Genomic DNA, 27,923 nt, shown 5'->3' with positions numbered 1-27,923 from the left:
TACGTGAATACTTTGCAGCACTGCTGCAGCCACATTCAGACAATCGGTAGCCTTAATTTTTGATCACATGGTTTCTGCCGAGTCCCTTCCAGTGGGAAAGTTTGGATCTGGAGGTCACGTCTCTCGTACTAGTTCTGTTACTGGTGATGTTAATCGCAACATTACCCGCTCAGAGTATGTAGTTTCTTGTGATTATCACTTATGACTCTCGTAGTCCATTTCTTGTTCTTGTGCATCTTTGCAACCATGCAATGAAATTATTTTGTTGGTGCGTGTATGTGAGAGAGGAAGAGGTCTTTTCGTCAAAGACACATGCATGTATTCTTTTCTGGTATGGGTTTTGTTAGTGGTGTTTATCTATAGGTATGTGTGGTGTTAATGGCTGGTTGTGGTCTGCATACATTATGGAGACCTACTTGCACATCGTACATCGAAAATTTTAATGCTTCTGTATCATGTAGCTGACCCATCCATCAACAGGTCATTGGAATATGAATTTGTATCTGGAGGGCCACCAGTGATGAGGGCCACTCTAACAAATGTTGGAAGGCTTGGGCTTCGTCTGCTTGAAGACCTAACAGCTCTTGCTGCAGGTGGATCTGTATGTGCTAACTTTAAAATGCTTGCTGTTTTTCCCACATATATTTTCTCCGGTTTTCAAATTTCTCTGCCTCTTAAAACTGTTTTTATGTTTTTGGTAGTTGAACAATGACAATATGTTTTGTAGATATGTGTATAATTGATGGATTGTGTTTTTGCCCTCATCCTGCAGGCAATTTGGTTGCGTGTCAGTTCTATTCAACGGACATTTGTGCTTGACATACTTGAGTGAGGAATCTACCTCTGTGCAGAATATATTTATTTATCTACTTGTATCTCTCACTTGCCACTAATATTGTATAATCACTGATGTGCATGTTCTGTAAGTTTTGGAAGTAAATTTTTTTATTTTTATTTTTTTGATCAGAAAAGAAGTTTATTAACATAGAAAGAATGTACAGCACAGGAGAATGAGGAATCCTAAAAAAAAAGAAAACAGGAAAACAAAAGTAGAAAAACACAGCAATTAATACAAAAGAGCAACCAATCGTGCTGAACATCTTCAAAACACAATCCCTTGAAACAACCAGCAGCAAAAACCCATAAAAAAAGCCCAACACTGAATCTTATCCCAAAAAAAGCCCCAAGAAGTTTTCGCCCCCTTAAAATGCAATTGTTCCTTCCCCTTCCCCACAACACAGCAAGAAAATAACCTGTGTGTAAACTCACTTGCTATTGTACCAGGATCAGAAATAATATCTCCCTCCCTTACCTCCAACTCCCTGTTAAGTCTCCTCTTACCATCAGCCAAACTATGAAAGAATCTATAATTACAATTACCCTCCCTAACCCACTTATACTTAAAGTCTTTTGTCTCCAACTCCTCACTTATCTAAAATAACCTCCTCTTAACTCATTAATTAAACCCACCCAAAGCATCCCTCCCTTGTCCTTCCTATCCAACAGATCCAATTCCGCCAAAATACTATTTTCCATATTTCTATTATCTCCATAAACTTCCACGTTCCACCTCTTTAACACAGCTTAAGCCTTTTTAGCTTTCTCATAGACCTAAAACCCTCCCAGCCCCTATCAATCTCCTCATTTCAGTAATCCCTCACCAAGGAGAGAAAATACTTGATTCAACCACATATTTTCAAACCTAAAAGGCAAAAGACCCACTTAACCTTTCTAGACTCTAATAAAATAGGAAAATGATGCCTAGACAAAACTAATTAAGAAAGATACAGAAATTCCTCTTCCCACTTACCACTAAATAAGAACCTGACACTAGCAACAGCCCTCCCCTCACTGATTGACCAAGAAAATAAGACATTATCCATTTGAAAGTCCCTTAACCACACTCCCCAATAAACCTATCAAAATTAGAAAGTCCCTCCCCATCCACACACTTCCTCAAATAACACCGAAGAGGTTCCTTCCAATGGAGTTTTCAAAAACAAAGGCTGCTTGGCTGGGATGGCTTGAAGTGATGGATCAAAAAGAGAGCTCTTGCTTGAAGCTGTTACGGAAGGTTCCTCTCGGATTGAGCAGCAATTAATAGAAGTTGGAGATCAGGTTGAGGAAGAACCGAAGTTCCCTGCGTTTCAAACCTAAAATTCTCCCATTAATCGGTGTAGGCAGACAAGGGACAAAAAAGTTAAGCTATTTTCCAAGCAGATATTTGGATTCAAATCATATGTTGCAATGTTCAGGTTCAAAGCAGATTGGCCAGGAGGGATTGCCATATTCATCAGAAAGTAGTAACAGTACTGAAAGTGTTATAGAGAGAGACAATGAAGGAAAGTCTTGTTTCAAACAATTCTGGAGTTTTGGTAGATGGTTGTGCTTTGTAGCAAGAGGATGCTGCAGTGGAGGTTTACGAGGGTGATGGTGTTTTTGGTTGGATATCTGATGCCTCAGACTTTAAGGCAAAGGGATTTAAGGGTCCCAAGGTTTATACTCTTAGGAAGATTGTGCAGATGGTTGCGGATATGAAAAAATCATTTGAAGAAAAAAAGAGAGCATTCGGGTGAGGTAGTGCCATAGATTTTAAAGAGGAATTTTGAAGGAGAGTTAGTAATATGAAGACATAAATGTTAAGAAAAAGACAGGCAGTTCTTGTGATGGGATTAGCAAAGTAAAGGAGGTATTGAAATGGGGGAAAAAAATCAAATATTGAAAGTGATGGAGTAAGTGAGTTTGATTGTCGTGAGTGTTTACTATTAGATGAAATTAGGGAACAATATGGATATGTTTCTGTCTCCTGTGACGGTTTAGGGGACTTATCATATGTACACCCATCTCCTTTGGAAGGATTGGAGAGGGTCTCTTTATTTGAAAATGACATTTTGGTTAATGAGCTGCATCATAAGGATGGTATTTTACCGATACCAGTGGAGGAGATCTCAGGTAAGGATCTTGAAGTTCAAGATCTGATGTATAAATTATTTAAAGTTTCGTGATCCTAGGGGACATGAAGTGTGTCTTTACAGGTGTATAAACAGAGCTAAAAAGGGTCAAAGGGAGTTAGCTAGCTTGAAGAGTTCAATGAACTATGGAGGAAAAGGATTGAAGAGGGGGTTCCTTGTTTAGTTGTTCATTTTTTATTTTTTATTTTTCCTTCTCATTTGTTTTTCATTTTATTTTATTTTATTGATGTACCTCTTGTCCTCTTGCGATGTAACTTCTCTTTCTCTATCTAATATACCTTTTTTTAATTATAAAAAAATAGAACCCCCCCCCACCCCCCGGCGGGGGGATCTTCTCTCTACGGAACCTAACCATGAGGAAGCTTAAGCATTTGAAAGAGACACGGTGAAAAGTGGAATAAGGAGGTGTTTGGAGATATTAGGGTTAGAACTCCTACCTAGACCAAAATAACTTACTCTGAATAGAATTAGGGGACATATTCTCCCAATCAGTGAAAACAAGTAGATGTGAATAATTTGGCAGATAAGGTCTCTGTAGCATGAGAGGAATTGAATTTAAGGGACATTCTTGTGCTTAGGAAGTAAATATTCGAAGTTTGTCCATTTTCCTCATGCGCATGTTATATGTTATAGTTCTATGAGGTTTTGTGGAGAACTGTTGGTTTAGTTATGCTTCCGGAACTTTGTTTTTATTGAATGAAAAATATTCTTTGCATACTGTTTGTGAGGGTTTGTAATGTAGAAGTTTTCTGCTGCTCAATCATGTGGTAGGAATTTAAGTGACTCAGGTCAATTCTTTGTGGCTTCTGCAGGTTCATTTTGTCAAACTATGTGGCTGTATTTAGAACTTTGGTTTCATATCAAGAGGTGATTATGTAATTACCTTGACTAATCTGAAAAAATTGACCATCTAGGTTTTTTTTTTTCCATTTAAGTGTGCTACTGAAACTTCTATAGTTAAAGAGATTGCATGGAAACTCAATAGGTCTTGCGTCATCAAATATGTTCACTTCTCATGACATCACTTCGTATCAATGCCGAGGTAATTATTCCTTTATTTTGTTTTCTTTTTTTTTTCTTTTTAAAATATTGTGTTGTGAATCTTCTGATGTGCTGGCTTTTGTATGTGTCCTGAGAACGATTAACACGGTTATCTTCTTGCTATATTATGTTCAATCAGCTTGAAGGAGAAGCAGGTGAGCCTTCTTACCGTCGCTTGGTCTTGCGATCAGTTGCCCATGTTATCAGACTTTATAGTTCATCCCTTATCACTGAATGTGAGGTATGGTTTTTTAAATTACTGTTCTTTATTTTTCCAGTGCCATTGGTTACGTTGGAAGAGTTTTTAATCTGGACATCTGTTTCTTTTTACTTTATTAGAGATGCCTATGTTTGTAGTCAGTTCTCTGAGAAAAAAATTATTTATTATGAATGGCTAAGCAAGGTACTAAATTTAACATGTGTTGGGGCCTCAAGATTGAGGACCTGTCCTTCCTTTCCTTACTCAAGAACATTTACATGACAACAGAATTGAGTTTGTGAGAATTGCTGTTGTCCCCTATTTTTTACCTTTTGTCACTCTAGTTTTCAGGCTTTAAATATCTCTGTAAATTGGAAAGGAAAGTATTGTTCTTGACTACCTGGTGACTCCTCAGTTTGTTGTCAATGATGTCTTCACTGCACTGGGGTTAAATTTTAGTTTTGTGGTTGCTTGTTGGATAAATTGGGGCCGGCAGGCATTTAAAGAGTTAGGTTATGCTGACACCTTGATAGAAAATTGTTGATTGCTGGCCTTGTTGGGGTTCAAGGCATTGGATGTATAAAGTGATTTGTTCTGTAGCAATAAGAAATCCTCCTATTACAATAAGAAAGCAGCTAAACGAAAATAGTAAATACTAGACAAATCTAGAAAGTAATGCCACTCCTGATCTGAAATTCTTTTTCTGCAGGTTTTTCTGAGTATGCTAGTAAAAGTTACTGTTCTAGATTTGCCTTTGTGGCACCGCATTCTTGTTCTTGAAATCTTGAGGGTAACTCTGACAACCTATAAAACAGCATTTTCTGTTGTGATCTGTTACTTATCAGGCAATTAGCATTTTTATAATATTTATTCTGACCTTTATTCAAGAGCTGGAAGTCATGTATTTGACAGGGTTTTTGTGTGGAGGCACGGACACTGCGAATTCTTTTCCAGAACTTTGACATGTGAGCTATTAGCTCTGTTTTACAGTTTTTTCTTCTGCAATTTCTTTAATCTGTACTAGTAATATTTCTGATTGAATAAATCATGCTTTCCACGATCTTTCTTGATTTTGGAAAAAACTTCTTAGTTGATTCTGATGTTATATCAAGCTTATTTTTTTTGTTGGTATCAAAAGAAGAGATTTATTGATAAGAGAAGAATTTATATTTTACATGCCTAAGGCCACATGGGTCTCTCTTTCTCTTGCATAAGAGCTCTCTCATCCTCGCATGATGATGATGGCTGTGTTAACAGGAGGCGATGTTAAAGCATTCGGTGCATATCGAAAAAAAAATCATTTGATCTGAGATTGGACAAGGAGAGGGAGACCCCTTTACTGTGTGTGCTTGAGAATAATGTTTCTTGAAGTACGTGGGTTAAATTCATGAAGGAGGTTGTTTCCTGGCTCGCTGATGGCTCATCTACTTTCGTTTGGTTGAAGGGGCTCCAGAAGCGTTCGTAAGGGAAAACCTCCATTGCTGGATGGTGATTAGGTGGACGAGGGTGTGGAAGTTTTTGAAGTTAGGGCTGAGGGGGAAAGGTAAGAATTTTTCGGTGTTCATTCCTTGAGGCGTAAAAGGAAATGGATGGAGAAGCTTTGCGAAGGAGTTCCGTGAATTCGGGAAGGAAATTCGTCATGATATTGATGGAGCAGGCATTGCATGCACTTTGTCTCCCAGATCATCGAGTAAGGTGAAGGGAGGACAGGCAAAGGCTGTTCTAGCAGTCCACAATCAGAAAAATTGTTTCTTAGGTGCGGGCTGATCCTCGATTGAAGGATTCAGGGTGTCATTACCAGATTTCAGTGCCGCTCAACCGGAGGTGAACATTCATAAGCTGCAGGGAACTAGGGTTCCAGTGGCTGGTGCAAATGTTGTGGAGGCAGCTAGGGTTGCGATACCGGGATGATGAGGCACAAAGTCTGGGCATGGATGTTTGGTACTTATCCTGGACCTTGGCCACGTTTGTAAGGTGGTGCTTCTTTTTTAACAAAGTTGGGCCATTTAATAGAACTGGTCCAATGTTTTGACAAAAATTCTATGAGCCTTTCTCTGGATTCAAAAGAAGGCTCTTAAAAACAGGAGCTTTCACAGATGGTCGTCATATCTTAAAAGGCCCAGTGCAAGGATATGGGGGACCCCGCCTTTCTCTTGCACAACCATGTTATTGAAGAAATCTAATATCCAAGTCAAAATTAATGTACGGGAGAGGTGGGTATTCAGCAAGACGTTAATGATGTACAAAATCTCTCTCCAGCTCTCCAAAATAAGCATAAAATGGATCAACATTCAGAGTGTAATCAGGATTATTTTAGTTTGGTTTCAAAAACAGTTCGTGACAAAATTGATGATAATAATATAAGTGTCAGACTGGCTGTTGATTCTGGTTTTGCAGAGGGATTAGGGGTTGGTGTCTCCAGGATTAATAAAAAAGAAGAGGCTGGATTGGGTAGGAAATCTGGGGTTTCAAGATTTAATCCTGAAAATTCTAAGGGTCTTAAGGTGTATGCTCGTTGGAAGGCTGCTATGATGGTGCAGGAATGAGGAAATTATATGAAGCAAAGAGAGAGCATTCCAGTTAGATAAGGCCAAATATTATAAGGAGAGATTCTGAAGGAGAGTTGAGAATCATGGAAGACACACTTGCAAAGATGAAAGATGTTGTTTGTGATGGAGTTAGCAAAGGAAAGAAGGTTAAGAAATGGGGAGATTTTTCAGTTAGTGATAGTGATGGCATCATTGAGTTTGATTTTGATGGTGGTCTATTGTTGGATGAGATTCGGGAGCAATATGGTTATGTTTCCAATTCCTGTGATGTTCTTGCAGACCTATCATATGCACATCTTGCCCCATTGGAAGGATTAAAGGGGGTTCCTATTTTTGAGAACAATGGGTTGGATAGTAAAATATAGTGCAGTGATGGAATTTTACCTACACCAGTCGAGTTGATTTCTAGGAAGAACTTGGAAGCCCAAGATATGATGGATAAACTGGATTTGAGGAAACTTATCCCTTGGAATGTGAGGGGATTATACGACAAAGTGAAAATAAGTCTAATAAAATCCTTTCTTAAATAATCGAGGTGACGTTTTTTTCATACAGGGCACCAAAGTGGAAACTATGGATCATTTCTTACTCTAAGATCTTTGGGGATGGGAGACTTGTGGTTGGATCTCCCTTGGTGCTGTAGGCAACACATGAGGCATCCTTGTTTTGTGGAATCTCAATCATTCCATCAACTCCTTACAATTTTTTATGGGTTCTCTTAGGGTCTATGGCCCATGGAATGAGCCTCATAGACATCTGTTTTGGACTAAGATCTTGGAGGTTTAAAGCCCATTGGATGCGCCTTGGGTTATTGGAGGAGATTTCAAAATGGTGTAGTATGCTGATGAAAGAAATGGGGGTGGAGTGGAGAACAATTGCATGAGAGAGTTCTTGGACTTCACCAATGTGAATGCCTTGTTTGATCTCTTGCTCATCGACAATGTGTTCACTTGGTCCAACTCTAGAGAATTGCCTTCCTTCCCGAGATTTAATTGATACCTCATTTCAGTGAATTGGGATGCGCACTTTCGCAAAGCCACACAAGAGCTCCTTCCCTGGACCATGACTAATCACTTCCATATCCTCATTGACATGGGAGGAATCAAATGGGGGCAAACCCCATTTCACATTGAAAACATGTGGCTAAAGCACAATGGCTTCGGGACCTCATTAAGTTTTGGTGGTCCACACTTCATGCTGAGGGGAAAGCTAGCTTTGCGTTGGCTTCAAAACTGAAGGGGCTGAAAGAAAACCTCAAAATGTGGAATAAAAGCATATAAGGGAATATTCAAGCAAACGACCATTATTCTCAAGACATCAAGATTCTTGATGAGCAGGAGCTAACTGAGGGTATTAGCATTGAAGAGATCTCCTGGAGGCAGAAATCTAGAGCCTTATGGCTCAAGGAGGGAGACCAGAACACTAGATTTTTCCATTGAACTGCAATTACCCGTTGTAGACTGAGCACTATTTCTAGCATTGACAACGGGGAGAAAACCTTACACTAGAGGAAGAAGAAATTAAAAGGGGCATCATCAACTTTTATAAAACCCTCTACTCTGAATCCAAAAGTTGGAGGCCTATAGTGGATGGTATTCGGCTTTTATTCTAATAAGGCCTTCTATCGTAGAGTGGCCAGAGAGATCTTTTGAGGAAGTGGAAATCCTCCATGCCATTAGAGACTGCAATGGAGACAAAGTGCCTCGGCCAGATGGGTTCTCCTTGTCTTTCTTTCAATCAAATTGGGGCTTGCTCAAGCAGGACTTTATCAATAGTTCTGAGGAATTCTTTAGATTGGGTAGATTTGTGAGCAACATCAATGCCACTTTCCTTACCCTAATTCCAAAGAAACATAGTGCAATCAACATTAAGGACTTCTGCCCAATCAACTTAGTGGGAAATATTTATAAGATCCTTGCCAAAGTCCTTGTTATGAGGATCAAGAGAGCCATTCTGGAATTGGGAAACATCAACAGGCCTTTTTGACTGAAAGATCATGGATGCAGCCCTCATTGCTAAGGAGGTGGTGGATGCTTATTGCAGGGAAAGAGAGGAGAAGCAACTGTATTATGTGACAATATTCGAATTGGTTGATTCTAGACCTTACCTTTCTGCATAATGGAACAAAACCCCGTTTGTTGAATTTCTTATACTGCTTTCAATCTGGAATTGCTTGAGGGAAAGACTCCCTTTGATATCTCCCTTGACATCCTAGAAGGATAGTCATCAATGAAGATCAGGTAACAGCAGGACTGCAATTGCAGCATTTAATAATTTGTGTTTATTTACTAAGATGAATTATATTTCATCATAATAGCTAAACCCAAGGCATATAAGAGGCATTGAATAAATATATGTCGTAATTCTCTATTTATTTGTGCTTCTTTTGATCTTCACTGAGCCTTTCATGTTCCATCCCATTTAAACGTTATATGATTTGTGCATGCTGCTAACAAGAATAATCTAAAACCATGTTGATAATATTGGTATTGCAATTGATTTGCTAATGTTTACTATGTTGTATTAAAAGAGGTGGAATGGAGATAATTGTATTGAGAGAAATATTAACGACTATATATATATATATATTCTTTTTTAAGAAAAATCTCAAGCATTAAATTTCCATTTTTGGAAGTGAAAATCATTGATTTTCATTTGCTGTGTAGGCATCCCAAAAACACAAATGTAGTCGAGGGAATGGTTAAAGCTCTTGCTCAAGTTGTTTCAAATTTACAGGTAGATGACTGTGCTTCATAGTTATTTATTGATCTTTTTAATAATTTTTTTCCTTGATTTTTGTGAGATATATGCTGCATTGTTATCTCTACTTCTTTGCTTGGCTGAGAGTTAACAGTTTCAGAAGAATAGAATCTATGCTTTTGACCCTAAGTCATGATTGGGGGTGTATTTGAGTTGAGTTGAGTTGACATAGTAAAATACTTGAATTTGATTTGACTCGAAAATGTTAATCTCGAATCTCAACTCCATCTCGATTGATTTCATAATTGTTAAACTCAAACTAGACTTGGCTACAAGTTCATAAAATTCGAGCTTGACTCGATTATAAATGAATATTGAATACATATATAAAATAAAAATAATAAAATTAAAAAACTTGAATAGAATCAAAACTCGACTCGAGTACTATTACTGAACTCAAACTCAAATCATTATACTCAATTAGCTCGAACTTGATTTGAACTAGAGTAGAATCGAGTCAAGTCGAGTCGAGTCGAGTTAGGTGATGAGTTGAGTCCGTGTAGCTCCGTGTAGCTCACAAGTAAGCTTGACTCACTTACAACCCCTAATCATGATATATGTAGACCCATGAACTTATTGGACTTTTTGCCCAAATTTATATAAGCCATGATTTGTTTTTACTTTTTGCATGGGTGACAACATGGCACATGAATATAACATGGTTCACATTCATTGAATATGCCACTCTCACCTAATCCAAATTGAATGTATTTAATGTATGCTTGGGACTAAGTCCAATATTGAGTCTTGCACCAGCCCCAAAATACAAATAAAGTTTGCTAGGTTTTGGCTAGCTCATGCTAAACTTAAGGAGCCGCTTGGTATCAGTGCAAAAATTATAGTAACGGAAACTAGAAATGAAAACCAAAAACTAGATACAAAAACTAAAAACCAAAAACTAGCAATCTGTTTGGTTAATATTTATAAAATTGAAACAAATTAAAAACTTAATTTAAAAATGTTCATTTTTGAATTTAAATCAAATATATTGTAAAAATATGATTAAAATAATAAATTGAAAAATAATATGCATGAATGAAAATAATAATAAAAATAAAAAAAATATTATAATTATTTTACTTAATTGTTGTACTTCCAAAATTTACTTTACAATAAAAGTTTTATTGGACATGACATTAAAAAATAGTAAATAAAAATATTTATAATTGACTTTATTATCATTAATTTTTGAAATTTATATACGTTTTTATTTTAATTATATTTAAATTCATATGGTCATTTTATTTTTATTTTAATTTAAAATGTATAAAATGAATGATTTAATCTAAAAAAGCTATTTTGGATTTTAAATTTCTGGCAACAGGTTGCAAAAACAATTGAAAATCATAAAATTGATTTTCAGTTTTTTTGCAAACAGCTGAAAACCAACAACAGAAACAGAAACTGAAAACATAAACAACTGCGTTTTTATAATCTATTTATTCACCGTGCAAAAACAAATACAGAAAAGTAAAAACAGCAATGATACCAAACAGGCCCTAAAACCTTTTGTTTTCTTTAGCCAGGAGCATGAATGAAGAAACTATGTTGGCCTGGTCGATGTTGGTCCTAAGTTCTCCTAACATCATTTGTCCAATCCTGGCATGAAAATAATATATCAAGTCTAGGCCAGCTCTGGAAACATAAAAATATATGTAAAAGCTTGAATCTAGTGTCATTTCAAATAATAATTGTTTAGACATAAATATATTATATAAACTAACTAGGAAAATTACACTAGTTAAGTGGCGTTGGGCTGGGCTTGGTAAATAACACTTTGCTTGGTGGATTTGGAATAAACTGTTTGATATTATGGGAGAGAGCTGGGGTTTGCCTCTCTTCCTGGAAGACTTGTTAGTCATCTCTTTCGCTGGCTTTGGAAGAAGGAAGGATAGGGTAGCCCTGTGGAAGTGGAACAATTATGCAGTTTTATAGGGTTTATGGTTGGAACTTGACATGCGGATTTTTTTTGGGAAGAAGTTGAATTCATCATTTGTGTGGGAAAAGATACTGTTTTTGACTTCTTTATGGTGTGTTGGGTTTGGAATTTTCAGCGAAGCTAGTTTTCAGGATTCGAATAGGGATTGGAGGGACTAGTTGGCTTGATTTTTGTTGTTCTAGTTTTTTTTTTCTCTGGTTTGAACCAGATCTTTTTGGGAGATTTCTTATTTTATCAAAAAAAAAAAAAAGAAAAAAGTTAAGGTTTCATTTAAATGGAATCAAGGAGGTTTCGACCCAACTACAAAAGAATAGAGAAAATTGTGTGCATGATAAGAGGTTCAAGAGGGTAAAGACTTAAGCCTCCTACATCCGAGCGTTAATAGTGTTGTCTATAATCCTTCAAAAGCTCTTTTTTATTCCTTTCCCTCCAGACAACCCAACAATTAGTGAGTGGGAAGTGGGAACAGGGATAGGCCCCCTTTTGTTTGTGTAGACAGGTGTTTATGCTTCTCCAAGCCCACAGTTCCTCCCTAACAGAATGGGTTACTGCCCAAATGATGCTATGAAGAGAAGAAGTGTACTCTGACAGGTTTCTGGCCTAAGAACATTGAATTAAAATATGATTTACTGTTTATGAAGCATTTTTACAGATCGGTTCACCAGAATTTTCTTCCTCATTTAGGGGCTTTAAAATTTCAAAATGTTTTCCCATCTCAAACTAAGAAGCCTGTCTTCCAAATATCTTTCTCTCTGAAGTTAGCTTTTCCTTAAGCAAAATTTCCTTCATCCAGATTTTTGTAATAGGAACTGACAAAAAAAGGAGCTGCTTGTGTGCAGCTTCTAGATTGGCCCTGTCTTGGTGTTGTAACTCATCCACCATTCCAGAAGCCACATTCAAGAAAGGAGAAGGTTTCCAGCTTAAAATATTGAGCATTTCTCTCAAAAGGAATGTTCCAAGTCTATTCCTTTGTTGAATAAATAGAGCATGGAAAAGCATTTTTTTTACAGGTGAAAGAGAAGACATCTGGAGTTTGGAACTTCAAAGCAGCATCTCTACACCAATGACTGTGCCAAAAAAGAATGTTGCCTCCGTTTCCCACATCAAAATGGAGCAAAGATGAGAAGTCATTCCAACTCTTTCTTGTCCACATGGGATCCCTACTCCGTATGGTTTCCTCTTTTTGTTAGAGGTCCATCCATTGTGATCTGAGTCATACTTGCAACAATGACTCTCCTCCACAAATGATTGTTTTTTTAATGGTGGGCTAGTGGTATAGATGATCACCCTGAACCATAAATCCCCAAAGCCAATTGCCTAGAAGGGCCTTATTAACAAGGGTTGATTTGAGTTTGCTGTATTTTATTTTTTGTGTTTGCTTTTTTATGTTTTATTTTTCTGGGATTCCCAGATTTTGTTAAGGCCTGGTTGTACATTCTTTCTTTATCTAATGAATTTTTTTTCTTTCCAAAAAAAAAAGAGAAGAAGACAAACAAACAAACCAAGGGATTTGATGCCTAGGCCCCGTGCTCCAAATTATTAACAGTAATTATAGATGATAAAACAAATTATGAAAAACCGTTTGTCTTTCTTGTTTACTCTTTTCCGACGACATACTGAGAAAGAATTATTTGCACCTCATTCCTACTATTAGGCATGTATGGTTCTTTTCTTAACCACTACCTGTCAATGAAACTCCTTTGCTGGTCTTCCAGTCACTTGGTGATGGACATAAGAATACGTAGGAGAGACATGGCAAACTGGAAGATTGGAAAGGCTACTCTTTTTCAGAGTTAATTTACTGCCTTTAGAAAGATAACTTCTTTTTCCAACAGCCGAGCTTCTTTTCAAAATTTGCCACCATGACATCACCAATGGCCTTCTCTTTAAATTTAAACCCAAGAGAAAGTCCAAAGTAATTCAGACATTTTATGGCCCCTTTTCTTTTTCATGCCCTTAGCCCAGTCCGTGTTAACTTGGCCCAATGTGGCTGATATATATTATTGAGGTTGCTTGTTGACTGAGCTATGACTGTTTGGCTGAGCTGGCTTCCCAATCCATGACGACCTTATGGCCTAGCATCTGAAGTTTGACGATGGGTTTATATGAGTTTATTTGGATATTCATGGTATTTAAATGCATACTAGTTACAGCACAGTGTACAGGCATTTCTTTTCCCTTTTTTTTAAGGTGTATTTGCTTGCATATTAATTGCACTCAGTGTGGTATTTCAAATTAATTACTTAATTTTTTAATTTTTAATTTTTATTGTGAATTGCAAGTTTGTTTCAACAAAACCAAAGAACACATGTCAAATAAGTTGTAGATCAAATGAAAACTGAAAATCCTAAATTGATAATAAGTTTGTGTGTGAGACTAAATTCCTACTTTATATTAAACTACAATTACATGAATTAATTAGCAACAGTAAATACGTGGTGAAAGCTCGAATATAAATTAATTTAAGGGTGCTTAGTTGAAGCTATAATCTTAGATTTCAGCAATGTAATGGCTTGAAAGGATCATATTACCTTGTTACATGTGTTGCACCATAAATGGTGGCAAACTCTCTCACTCTCTCTCTCCCCTATATATATAATTGAAAGGTATAGTGGTAGTTTTTAATAATCAATTCCACCATTAACAATATCTTGAACTCGAAAAATGTGATATAAACCATTTTTAAATAGTCAAATTATATGAGGGTAAAACAGGAAAAATATTCAACTAAAAAACTTCCTTTCCACATAGGTGGAGAAATGGTTGCGTTTTACAACGGTAAAAATAAAAATAACATATACTGCAGTTGAGTTTCGAGGGAAAAATTGAAAATATGACTAAGATTCATAAATATGTTATCCATGTGGTGAATATAATCCTAGAATAAATAGGTTTATTCTTGCTCTTTTTTTTTTTTTTTTTATTGTAGTGAATATAATCCCTGTGATTCCATAATGTGTTTTTTAATAAACATACAGTTAGAAGAATCTGCAGGGCCCTTATTGGCAAGATTAATTTGTATTGTCAAGACTAGTAGTTATATAGTTGGCTAAGATTATAGCATTGTTGCAATTTATTAGTAGTTGGCTTGGGATTGTGGCAATTAATTGTAATGGTGCAATAGTGAGTGCCATTCACACGACTGTAGTGAGTTACTGTTGACATTAGTTAGTGGTGATTCTGTATGCATTTGTGGGTGCTTTTAAATTTGGTTTTTAGTCCATAAGCATGATTGCTTTCCCATGATTAATCTTTTTTTTTTTCCCAGTTTTTGCTCAAGTTTTTAACTTAAGTTCGTCCCGCGAGTTGCTGGTTTATCCTATGGCACGTGTGTGCTGGTTGATAACTTATTTCTGAATCTTCTTTAACAGAAGTATTTTTATCTTCTAGGTTCAAGAAACAAGCGAGGAAAGCCTAGCGGCTGTTGCAGGGATGTTTAGCAGCAAAGCTAAAGGTGTGTACTTTTCTTTTTGTTTTTTTTATCTTTTTGTCTTGTTTTGTATTTATTTGTCTCGAAAATGTTAAGATAAAGGTATGCACTCTTCTATTTTTGTCCTTACATCTTGTTTCTTATTTATTTAATTGCATGTCGATATATTTATGCTGGTGTGGCTAGGCATCCAAGAAGGGGGGTGAATTGGGATATTAAAATTTTTTGACTAATTTAAATATTTTTCTAGTTAGAATTATTTCAAACTTAACTCAGTCAAGCATTCAAGATGTAGTCAATGAAGCGTCCAAGCTGATATTAAGATCAAGCATGGAGTCAATTGATAGGTTAATAAAATTGAAGCATATGACCAGAGCATAAAATAGAACGGAATAGAGTGACATGCAAGATTTATGGTGATTTGATCACTTTACATACATCCATTCCTCAAACTGACCAATTTGAGCTTTCCAATGATACATTCATTGTTACAAACACCAAGACACTCGTCCCAATATTGCACATCTCTTTGGCCAAAACTTAGTCCCTCAACACTACAGTCCCACTAGGATTACACCCAAAAGTTCAGTGTCTCATCACTCAGGACACTAAAGTACCACTGGGATTGCACCCAAATGAAATAATAGATAAAGCAAGCCTCTAAGGTCTTCTTTAGCTCACACGCATAGTTTGAGTTTCAGAATCTATGATCAGAGGGACGTGATTAATGTCTCAACCTATCAGGGGAAATATATTATTTGAAACTACTATGAATTACAGTATATGATAAACTCAAAAGAATGGCAGCATGATAAACTTCAAGATAGTGTAATTCAATCCACTATTGTTGACGCTGGTCATGCTCTTATTTATAGATGTTGTCTGGTATTTTTTCCTGCAGCACCTTTGACTCGGCATTAGAGGTCTAACGGTTAGGAAGATCCATGCACTGGAATGAATATTGGTATTGAGCTAAGTATGGACACTTCCGGTCATTGACAAATCTTCCTTGAATTTTAAGTTCGAAATTTGAGCATTGGGAATGCTTGTCAAGGAGTAGCAGCATCTGTTTAAGATTTCAATCAGCACAAATTATATAGGAAATAATTTAAATACCGATGGTGTAGTGAGTTGATTGCTGTGTGTCTTAGTATGGACACTCGTTCCAAGTGCATCTATAAATGCATTTTTAAGCTCGTTTGTGAATGCATCTCTAAAATCATCTGTAAATGCATCTGGAAATATACCTGTAAATGTATCTGGAAACTTATCTGCATTTACCACAAGGTTAGAGCGCATTATATATATCAAATGTATTAATCATAACAGATGTTTCAACATGCTTATCAGCTGGTTTTGTCACTCATCAAAACTTAGCTCCAACAATTTTCATTTTTTTTCAAAATATTCCTTCATATTTTCCACTTTGTCTTACCTAATAGCTTCAAAGTTTTAGCTCCTTTTACTTATCTTTTCTTTTCACCCATTGGCACAAACAGTAAGTGATATAACTCTTTCCCTCTGTTTCCTTGATGCTTATATGGACAATAGTGGCTTTTGATTCCTTGTGCATGTCGTGTTAGTAAACAAATTAAACTGATGTCTATTCTTCATTTTTTCAAATTGATCATTTAATGTAATCTTGAATTGCTTCTGCGGATAAACAAAGTCAGAGTCTAAATATCTATATTCTTCATTTTTTTTTTCAAATTGATTAATTAATGAAATCTTGAATTGCTTCTGCGGATAAACAAATGCAGAGTCAATGTAATAAGTTCGAAGGTGATGATATGCCTATCATCTGTCAAAGCCATAAAATACAGGACTTTGGGTTTTAAAAAGTTTGTGATAGGAGTGTGAGCAAGAGTGTTTCTTAAGAGACTTGGCTGAGATGGTGGTGTTCAATGTGACGTTGTGGGAGGATCTTTCTTGAGTTTAGAGCCTAGGTTAGTAGCAATAATATGCCCCCGTCCCCCTCCCTCAATAATGCAGCTTTTTGTATGATCAAGTAATGAAATGGTGGCTTGTGAATTTGTTTTATTTGCACTATTTTCTTGCTTAATAGACCCCAAATTGATGGTTTTCTAGTAGTTACATATTAAGGGATGATAGGATATGTGCTTGAAAGAAGTATAGTGGTGGCATAAAAGAGGATATAATGAAGGAAAGTTGTCTAAGATGGCTTGCTTGCGCTTTGAGAGTTACTCTTTTAGTGTGGTGGGTGATTGGATTCATGTTGATGGTATAAAAAGGAAAAAGAATACATGAAAATGGACATGGTTTGGATGTTAGCTCCCATGTGGAATGTAAAAAAAGTAGTTATGTACTCATCGCTTAAATTGAGTACTCATGTGGTTTGGATGTTAGCCCCCGTGTGGAATGTAAAAAAAAAAAAAGGTAGTTGTGTACTCATTGCTTAAAATGAGTACTCATGCAAAAACATACTGTTTGGGTTGCACAAAAACGGGTACTTATTGCAAAAAGTACCTTAACAAAAAAAAGAACTTTCTTTGGGGCGAAAATGAGTACTTCTTGAGAAGCAAAGATGAATTGTTTTTTATGGCCACTTATAAGTGGTTACTATAGAGAGGCGGTGGTAAACTTGTAATTTTTTTGAGTGCTTTAATGGAAAATTCAATTATTTTGGAAACTTTCCCTCCCCTCTCTCTTCCTCTCTTCTCAATGACCTGCTGTGCGCAGGTCTTTCCTCTGCCACCTTGCGCCTTTACCTTATGCTGCTGCTCTTTTTTTGCCCCGTGCTTGCCGGCCTCCTCCTTGGGCCACCGCCAAAGATGCCTTCTCCTTTTCCGCCTCCTCAGCCAGCTTCCTCCTCCTCTTGTTCCACTAGAATCATCCTGCTCCTACTTTGCCACCGAATGCCAACCCCCTTTTCATCTCTCTCTCTCTCTTTCTCTCTCGCCTCACTGTTTTCAGGTTTGCTGTCATGGGCTGTGGCGGCACCATAGAGGTTCTAGGCCAGGATTATAGGGAGTATCAATTCAAGAAGTTGGCTAAGGAGTAGGTTGATGAACCCCAACTGCTGGAAGTCCACAACACCGTGAGGCGGTGCATTTTGTGTCGTGAGACTTGTTCTGTCATTGCCCTTTTAATTAATATTAAAATGTTAGTTAACAACGTTTCATTAATATTAATTAACACAATTATTAATTAAAATTTTTATTGTAAAATATTTAAAATGTTAATTAGAAACATTACTTAGAAAATTTAGTTTAATATAATTAAATAATTATATCATATGTAGTGTTGTTATATATATGCTGAGTGATAAGTAATATAATTATATTACTTTAATAAATTCCTACAGAACTTATGATCAAAGTGAGTTTCCAAACGCCACTTATTTTAGCAGTACTTAGAATTAGTACTTATTTTTATAAACAACCAAATATCACTCATGACTTTCAGCATTTTTCCAATTTGGTACTTATTATTCAGCATTTCTGGAAGTACTTTTCTCAGAACTTTTCATAAGTGGCTCAAGACAAATCCTTAGAGAACATCTAAATACTAATGGTGTAGTGCAGGATATTGTGTAGAGGGTGAATATTTTAGATTATGTAGTTGGTCCCTATTAGTTCGAAACTGTTTCCTCTCTCATCCCCCCTCCCCCCCACTTTTTCTTATCAGCAAAGAAAATTTCATTGAAGGGCATCAAGGGGATGCTGCATGTACAAAAACAAAATCACTTAACTGCAGGGCATGAAAAAAAATCAAGAATTACAACTGAGTCGACTAAAGACAAACCAGTATGCCATCTAGTAGTAGTAGTAATCCTTTGCTCTTTAATAACGTGCAAGGGCGTTGTCGTTCCTTTGGAAGCTCTCTTATTTCTTTTCCTCCACACAAACCAAAAGATGGGAAGGGGAATGAGGGACTAGGCTTTCTTCTCTCGTTAGTAGCATGGATCCCTTTCGAAGCTATAACTCCCCTTCCACTCTTGCAATAACCTGCTGATGTCTGATTAAGGAAATGGTCAAGTCCCAAAGGGTTCTGGTCCAGGGGCAGTGCAAGAAAATGTGATCAATAGTTTCAACACTTTCTGAACACAAGAAGCACCTGTGTACAAGGGGCAGCCCCCTTTTTTAAAGGTTGTCCATTGTTTTAAGAATTTTACAAAGAGTGCCTTTCAAGCAAAGAAACAACTTTTGTGGGGTTGCTTTTTCCCAAATGTGCTTCCAAGGAAAGTTTTTTTTTTTTTTAAATTTAAAGAAGTGATTTCATTGATAAGAGGAGAATTGACAAAAAGGAGAAAAAACTTATTCCGCCAAAATTCTAGAAAAATTCAGAAAAACAAACTAATAAAACAAAAACTGGAAAAAACCATAAAATTCACAGCAGAAGATTCGTCCAATGTCGCTAAATATCTGAAAAACTAACTCCCTTAAAGGAACCAAACCCAGCACACTATAAAGAAGCTAGGTAATGAATCTTCTCCCAGACCAGCTGCCAATTCAAATTTCTCCCCGAAAAAATATGGGCATTACACTTCTACCAGAATCCCCACAACACTGCAAAAAAATACCACACTTCCATAGTGTCTTTCTTTCTACTTCTACTGCTTCCAAGAAAGTTATTGACAGTTTTTACCGGAGGAGTGAGTTGCCTGTAGAAGGATCCAACTGTAAACCTATCTGTCTTTGTCCACGATCCATTTGGGGTCATTAGTGGTGTTACTGTAGCAGATTGTGTATAAGCAATTGTAAAAATCAGTAAAATGCTCAATTTCTAAATCTATAGCATTTGTAACTGTTTTAAATATATTGGGGCTTCTCTAAAATTTTGAAAGGGTGTCGAGGTTTAAGATTAATATGGGGGACTGTGGTATCACGGCTATTAGCGTGCCTGCAGAGAGTGTTAGGGAATTAGCTTTCAAAGCAGGATGCACTGAGTTGGAATGGCCACTGTCCTATCTAGGGGTATATTGTCGAAACATTTAGGTGGGTGGAAGGGATCCCTTTTTCTTTGGGAGGTAGGATTACCCTAATTCAGGCTTGTCTTTGTAGTATCCCAATATATTTTCTTTCCATTTTCAAAATTCCAGCGGGAGTTGCTAGTATGATTGAGAGAAATATGGGAGATTTTCTTTAGTTAGGGGTAGGGGCTTTAAGGGATCATTTAGTGAGATGGAGGTGGTTTGTAGGACTAAGAGGGACGGTGGCTTGGGTCTTGGAAATTTGTTGTCTAAGAACATGAATCTTTTGGCTAAATGGCTTTAGTGGTTCCTGCTAGAAATTTCTGCTTTGTGGCATAAAGTTATCAGGCAAGTTTGAACTTGATGGGAATGGGTGGGAGACTAATTTGTGTTCTAGTTTCTTCGGAAAGTCCATGGAAAGCTGTTTCCCTGATTTACCTTCTTTATTCCCCATACTAAATTTGTTTTGGGTAAAGGCTGTAATATCTGTTTTTAGAAATACCTTTGGTTGGGGAATGTTGTTTTGTCCACCTCTTCTCCTCACTTATTTTGCTTGAGCTCAGGGAAAAAAATGTTCCCGTTTCTTCTTTTAGTGTAGATCTGGGCTGTCCTTTACCTTCTTGAGATTTTCACTTCAGGAGATCCTTGAATGATAGGGAAACAGTTGAGTTATCTTATTTGTTGGTCATGTTGAATAATTGTAGGGCATCTTCGAAAGATGATAGTCGATCCTGTTTGTTGGATCCTTGTTGGATTTATTCTTGTAAATCTTTTGTGAATTCTTTGTTGGTACCAATTTCTCCTTTCCTGTACAAAGTTTTTTGGAAGGTCAAAATCCCTTCTAAAATCAAAGCGTTTCTTTGGTTGGTTGTGTTTAATTGAATAAATACTAATGACTTGCTGCAGATGAGGAGACCTTTAAAGGCTCTCTCCCCTGATATATGTATACTTTGTTTTGAATCTTTTCATTATCAGGATTTGTTTCACATCTTTTCTTGCATTGTGATTTTGCATGGAAGGTTTGGAACAAGCTACTAAGTTATTTAGGGAGGAGTTTGTGGCGATATATTTTGTGGGGTTTGGTAGGATGAAGGAAGGAATTGCATTAATTGTGCTTTATTTGCAGTGTTTTGGGGGTTTTTGGGAGGAAACTAACTTGCGTATATTTTCAGGGTAAAAGTTATCATGCTTTCTTGGGTGGGAAAAGTTCATTTTATGGCTTCTTTATGGTGTGTGAGCAATGGAAACTTCAAGGGGATGTGTTCTTTCAGATGTTTGGAATGATTGGCATTCTCTTCCTAAGACGTGCTGATTTTCTTTTGCTGCCTTTTACATTTTGCGTTTTTTGTTTTTTCTGGGGGTTTAAGATTTCGTTAAGAAGATGTCTTCTCTCCTGATGTACATTCTTTCTCTATCTAATGAATTTATTTTTTCTATCCAAAAAAAAAAGCATTTGTAACTAATAAGGGCATCCTTCTCCTTCTGAATCTCCAAAGCCATTTTCTAAGGAGAGCTTTTATAGAATTTAGATAGGGCTTTTTAGCCCTAAACCTCTGTATCCTAAAGGTTGTTTAATGACCCTCCATTTGACAAGATGATATCTGAGTTCCTCTCCCGAACTCTCTCAAAGTAATCTCCTTTGAATTCTCTCTAATCTTTCGCAGCTGAGCAAGGGGTAGGAAAGAGGCACATACAATAGACTGGGAGATCAGATAATGTGCTCTTTATGAAAGTAAGTCCCCACATTTAGACAGATAATTCCTTTTCCAACTGGCCAATTTTCTTTCAAATCTTTCAATTATTTGGTCCCAAATGCCTTTGTCTTTGACTTTAGCACCAAGAGGAAGGCTAAAGTAAGTAATTGGAAAACACCAGGTTGCATCCTAACAGGTGCACAAGCAGAGGTCCCTCTGTTTGTCCTGAAGTTGACTGATATCCCTTTTTCCCAAATTCACCTTCAATCTAGAGAGTGCTTCACACCCAAGGAGAATGCATCTAAGATCGAGGATCTGCTAAGGGTCATTTTCAGAGATAAGGGCATCATATGCAAACAGAATTTGTGCGTTTCCTTTAGTATTTCTGCTAATTTTTTTTCCAGGCATTTTTGGCATGTTTACTGCCTGCCTTTCTCTCCCGTTGCTGCTGTTTTTTTTTTCTTAACCTTTTTCGGGTTCACAGCAAAGCATCTGCCTGCTGTGTTATTATTATTATTTTTTCATCCTATGGGCACTGTGCTGTTGTATTCTCTGTCTACTACTTTAGTGTCTTTGATGCATGTCAAGGTATTGAATGCTTCTGTGTTTTTGAATTTAAATAGCAGTGCTCATGTGTTTACAAATTAAGTATTCATTATGTAGGGCATTTTCACACAATTTTAATAGTTTGCGTGTTACCTTCGTGAGGCACTGTTGAAATCCCGAGTATCCTTGGGTATATTGAGTAAGTTAGGGAAGTAGGTAAATATAGAAGATTTTATATTATTGAGAGTGACTTTGTAGGGAGATTGTTTCCATTTTTAGAACCTTCGATTGCATTATATATTGTAAATTGGGATGTACAAAGATAGAATTAAAGAAATACATAAATTTCATTGTGTTTTCATGGTATCAGAGCTAGGGTTTTTAAACCTTAGTTAGTAATGGCCGATGGTGCCGTCAACAGCAGAAGGCTGAGCTCCTCTGAAATTATTGACGGCGACTTTGAAGCCACCTCCATCGTGAGGTCTTTCAAATCGGGTCCAATTGTGGCATTGCGGCGACTCCAAGAACTCCAATCGCAGCTGGCAAACAAGATCTGCGTCGATTGCTCGCAGAAGAACCCGCAGAGGGTAAAGAAGCATGTCAACGAGATTAGAATTGAGTCACTCAACCAAACGGCGAATTTTAATTCCAAACTGAGTCGTAAAAAACATTTGAAGAATCTACTCAATCGTCGCCTGGGGAAGCAATGGTTAACCACGACGATGAAGTATCGCGGCATCTGATAGCGACCGTGGGGGAAATGGGCGGCGGAGATCTGAGATCCTATCCGAAGATCGTGGGTTTGGCTCAGTGCTTTCGACACGCCCGAAGCTGCTATGGTATACGATACGAATGCGTTGCACCTCAAGAGATTTGATGCTTTGACGAATTTCAGGTCACCTGCGTTGAGATCTCTGTCAACATTGATCGATTTTTCAACGACTCCGGTTCGCGATTGTTGTACGGAGTCTCGGACTGTGCATTCTCCGACCTCTGTTCTTAGATTTCAAAGCACTGAGGAGGAATTGAGAACAGAGTCTAAAGAGGAGGCGGAATGCCGGCCGATTTAGGAGGCCGAAATGAGTTTGCCGGATGATTGTTTACTGTTGGAGCCTAGTGTCTTGAATGATTTTTTTCGTTTTGACGCCCCAGTGCCGATACAATTCGATGAAATTGCTACGTCTGTTGATTCTTTCACAAATATTTCTTCGGGTCTCTTAGCCCAAAGAGGTAATTTTTTGCAAGCTTTAAATATAACCTCTAGATCCAAAACTCCTTGGATTATTGATTCTGGTGCTTCTGACCACATGACCGATGCCTATCATCTTTTTTCATCATATTCACCCTATGCTGGAAATTTGAAAGTTAAAATTGTAGATGGGCCACTCTCGTCTGTCGCAGGCAAAGGGAATATCCGACTCTCTGACTCCATCACACTAAAGCTTGTTCTTTATGTTCCTAATTTATTTTGCAACTTACTATCCATTAGCCAGTTGACTAAGAATTCCAATTGTTATGCAAAATTTCTTCTCTCTCATTGTGTTTTTCAGGACCTATCATCGAGAAAGACAATTGACAGTGCTAAGGAGTGTGAGGGACTCCACTACTTTGGGGAGGCGAATGTGAGTAAACAATGTAAAACTGTTATTTGTGATTCTGCATATGTTTCTAAGGATAGTGAAATTTTGTTATGACATTCTAGGATGGGTCATCCAAATTTTCAATATATAAGACGTTTATTCCTTTCCATTTTTTTCAAATAAAACGTCTTCTGAATTTCAGTGTGAGATTTGTGAATTTGCAAAACACCAGCGTAATTCCTTTCCAAAATCTACATACAAACCATCCAGACCTTTTGCTATGATTCACAGTGATTTATGGGGGCCCTCACGCTCTCTTAATCGTACTCACACTAGATGGTTTGTTACTTTTATTGATGATCATACTCGTATTTGTTGGGTTTACTTGTTGAAAGATAAAACTGAAGTTCGTTCTGTTTTCGCCAGTTTCCACTCCATGCTTCAAACACAATTCCAAACTCACATTCAAATTTTACGTACTGATAATGGTACGAAATATTTCAATGATATCTTGGGACATTATCTTCAAGAAATTGGAATTGTTCATCAAAGTTCTTGTGTGGATACCCCTTAACAAAATGGGGTGGCCGAACGTAAAAACAAACATTCTTGAAGTAGCTCGAGCATTGATGTTGACTACAAATATGAAAAAGTATTTTTGGGGTGATGCCATTTTGATAGCTACATATCTCATTAATCGAATGCCTAGTAGGGTTCTTTCCTTCGCCACTCCTCTCCAGAAATTCGAGGAATGTTTTCCCAACATTCGGCTCCACTCCAAGCTCTCTCTGAAAATCTTTGGATGTACTGCCTTTGTTCATGTTCATGCTCACAATCGGGATAAATTGGATCCTCGTTCTATTGAGTGCATTTTTGTTGGTTACTCTCCTACTCAGAAAGGCTAAAAATGTTATAATCCTGCCACACAAAAATTTTATGTTAGCCTTGATGTCACGTTCTTTGAAACCACTCCTTACTCCCCAAAGCCCTCTCTTCAGGAGGAGACATGGAGTGAAGATCGGTTCTTTGATTTCTCTACTGCTGATTCTGTGCCATCTTCTGAATCTCCTATTGCATCTTTTCCTGAGTCTCCTATTGCATCATTTCTTAACCTGTCATGTACAAAAGATCACTTAACCTCAGGGGGAGATGCAGAGAAACAAAACAACACAAAAATATTTGTTTACTTAAGAAAGCCAAACACAAAGAATAGGGAGAATCTCATACTTGAGGCACCAAGAGAGTTGGAACCGGTGATAGCTCCGAGCAACCATGAAGTCCACGCGCAATCCCGATCAGGTAGTAGATGGTCATGAGCTCCCTTCTGTTAAGCCTGCACTCGATGACATCAATTTACCCATTGCACTCAGAAAACAAACTAGGTCATGTACTCAATATCCTTGGTCAAAATACATGTCTTATAAAAGCCTGTCTATAGGATATCGTGCTTTTACCTCTAACCTTGATAGGATGAAAATTCCAAAGAATATTCAAGAAGCCCTGGAAGTTCCTGAATTGAGGGAGGCTGTCATGGAGGAAATGTGGGCCCTGGACAAAAATGAAACTTGGGACGTTATGAATTTGTCTAGAGGGAAGAAGTTAGTTGGTTGTAAATGGGTCTTCACAGTGAAATAGAAAGCTGATGGAACAGTTGAACGATATAAAGCTAGACTCGTTGCAAAAGGATTTACATAGACTTATGGCATTGACTATACGGAAACATTTGCACTAGTGGCAAAATTGAATACAGTTTGGGCCCTTTTGTCCTTGGCAGCTAACTTAGATTGGCCACTACAGCAACTCGACATTAAGAATGCATTTCTAAATGGCGAGTTAGAAGAAGAAGTCTACACGACGATACCACCAGGTTTCAACAAGAAAGGTGAAGAAAACAGAGTATGTAACCTCTAGAAGTGCTTTTATGGACTCGAGCAATCTCCTAGAGCATGGTTCGATAGATTTGCAAAAGTGATTAAAAATCAGGGATATCGACAAGGGCAATCAAATCACACTATGTTCTTCCAACAGTCTCAAGCAATCTCCCAGAGCATGGTTCGATAGATTTGCAAAAGTGATTAAAAATCAGGGATATCGACAAGGGCAATGAAATCACACTATGTTCTTCCAACAGTCTGAAAGTGGTAAGAAAATAATTCTGATAGTATATGTTGATGAAATAATCCTAACAGGAGATGATACAGTGGAGATGGAAAGATTAAAGAAAGTCCTAGCTATTGAGTTTGAAGTTAAAGATCTAGGACAAATGCGGTACTTCTTAGGAATGGAAATTGCTAGATCAAAAAAAGGTATTAGTGTCTCTTAGCGAAAGTATACCCTTGATCTCCTAATTGAAACTGACATGCTTGGTTGCAAACCTAGTGAAACTCCGATTGAAGCCGTAAAAAGGGTTGAAGAATGTGGAATACTAGTTGAATAAGAAAGGTATCAGAGGTTGGTTGGTAAACTAATTTACCTATCGCATACCAGACCCGACATTGCATTTGCGGTAAGTGTGGTAAGCCAACACATGCATTCACCGTAAAAGACTCATCTAGATGCTGTGTATAAGATCCTTAGGTACCTCAAGGGTTCTCCGGGCAAAAGATTTTTCTTCAAGAAATGTGAAAGTAAGGAAGTAGAAATCTTCACATATGCGGATTGGGCAGGATCTGCGAAAGATAGAAGGTCTACCACTGGATATTGCACCTTTGTATGGGGAAATTTGGTAACTTGGAGGAGCAAAAAACAGAATGTAGTGGCTCGAAGCAGTGCTGAAGCTGAATTCGGGGCAGTTGCACAAGGAATCTGTGAAGGAATGTGGTTATGGAAACTCTTGAAAGAATTACAAATTCCGGTGAAATTCCCTATCAAACTCTATTGTGACAACAAAGCAGCCATTAGTATCTCTCTTAATCTAGTTCAACATTTCACGACTAAGCATGTGGAAGTGGACCGACATTTTATCAAAGAGAAGGTTGAAGAAGGAACCATCTGTATGACTTATGTACCTACTAAGGAACAAACTGCAAACATCTTTACTAAAGGGTTAGCATGGCAGAACTTTGATGATTTCATTGGCAAGTTGGACATGATCAATATCTATGATCCAACTTGAGGGGGAGTGTTGAAATCCCGAGTATCCTTGGGTATATTGAGTAAATTAGGAAAGTAGGTAAATATAGAAGATTTTATTTTATTAAGAGTGATTCTGTAAGGAGATTGTTTCCATATTTAGAACTTTCGATTGTATTATATATTGTAAATTGGGATGTACAAAGATAGAATTAAAGAAATACAGAAATTTCATTCTGTTTTCAGGCATGTTCCTTAGCCTCACGCCTTGTACTGGGCTAGATATATTACTGCACCTTGTAGTTTTAACTACTACGGGGCTATTGTGCGTACTAGGGAGGTAAACATGGTTTTTAAAGAATTGCAAGGCATGCCTCTCATTCTAGCCTTCTTGTTTAGAATTTTTGAACTTCCTCCCGCATTGGAAGACATTAGATAATGACAAGTGATGAGTAAGAAAATTAAATATGGTTGCTGTTTGTTTCAAAGGTGAGGCAAATAAATCTTGGAAATGGGACACCAGACAATATGGCTCATCATGGACACATGGACACAACAACATTTATAAAAGCAGGATATGGCATAGAATAACAATTAATAAGTTATGTATATATTAGTATGTTATATGGCACAAACATTGGCTTCAAAAAATTTGTATAATACGATATACCCAAAAAATCCTGTGTATATGCTTGTAAAAGAAAATATAGAAATCAACGATGTAATACAATAGCTAAGGAAACTAAAAGTTTCACCAAATTTTTCTAAAAATATCAAGCTTTATAATTTCCTGGATGGATTATTGAAGCACAAGCTTGGAGAAAATGGGAATATTAAAAAGTGATGATCATGCAAGAGTTCTTTTTCATCTAGCCACAGAAAGCGGGTACATATGTTGTGGTTGATACTTGGTTTTGAATTGAGGACTGTCCTGTTGTGTTTCACCCTTTTTCGGTTAGGAAATATAAAAAAACACATCAGCAACAAGTGTCGTACCACATAATTTAATTGTATGATGATTTGAGTAAATTTAATATTACTTATGATAAGTCAGTGAAGCACAGTCATGAGCTCTTGCTCAGGGGTTCACAGCTCAAGAAGAAAATTCTCTGGGAATGCATGATTCCTTAGGCAAATTTTAGCTAGAGATTGCTGAGGATTTTATGGTTGTTTGACCAATTTTTAGGGTTGAGAATCTAGATTCCACA

The 27,923-nt window shown here is 37.2% G+C and overlaps 1 protein-coding gene across 4 annotated transcripts in view; it reads left to right on the top strand.

The window, feature by feature from the left end:
* Positions 1 to 27,923, top strand: part of LOC131154318 (uncharacterized) — a 126,522-nt gene that overhangs the window by 18,582 nt on the left and 80,017 nt on the right. For all 4 annotated transcript variants that reach the window (XM_058107011.1, XM_058107014.1, XM_058107012.1 and 1 more), the window contains exons 5-14: positions 19 to 174; positions 481 to 601; positions 773 to 828; positions 3,785 to 3,839; positions 3,958 to 4,014; positions 4,153 to 4,254; positions 4,922 to 5,002; positions 5,125 to 5,177; positions 9,428 to 9,497; positions 14,851 to 14,914. In XM_058107011.1, the coding sequence (XP_057962994.1) occupies positions 19 to 174; positions 481 to 601; positions 773 to 828; positions 3,785 to 3,839; positions 3,958 to 4,014; positions 4,153 to 4,254; positions 4,922 to 5,002; positions 5,125 to 5,177; positions 9,428 to 9,497; positions 14,851 to 14,914 (815 nt within the window). The remainder of the gene's footprint in view (positions 1 to 18; positions 175 to 480; positions 602 to 772; positions 829 to 3,784; positions 3,840 to 3,957; positions 4,015 to 4,152; positions 4,255 to 4,921; positions 5,003 to 5,124; positions 5,178 to 9,427; positions 9,498 to 14,850; positions 14,915 to 27,923) is intronic.

This window comes from Malania oleifera, chromosome 4 (assembly GCF_029873635.1).
Source record: "Malania oleifera isolate guangnan ecotype guangnan chromosome 4, ASM2987363v1, whole genome shotgun sequence".
In the NCBI taxonomy this organism is placed as follows: Eukaryota; Viridiplantae; Streptophyta; class Magnoliopsida; order Santalales; family Ximeniaceae; genus Malania; species Malania oleifera.
The sequence above is the reverse complement of the archived record's forward strand: the minus strand, read 5'-3'. Positions and strand labels throughout refer to the sequence as shown.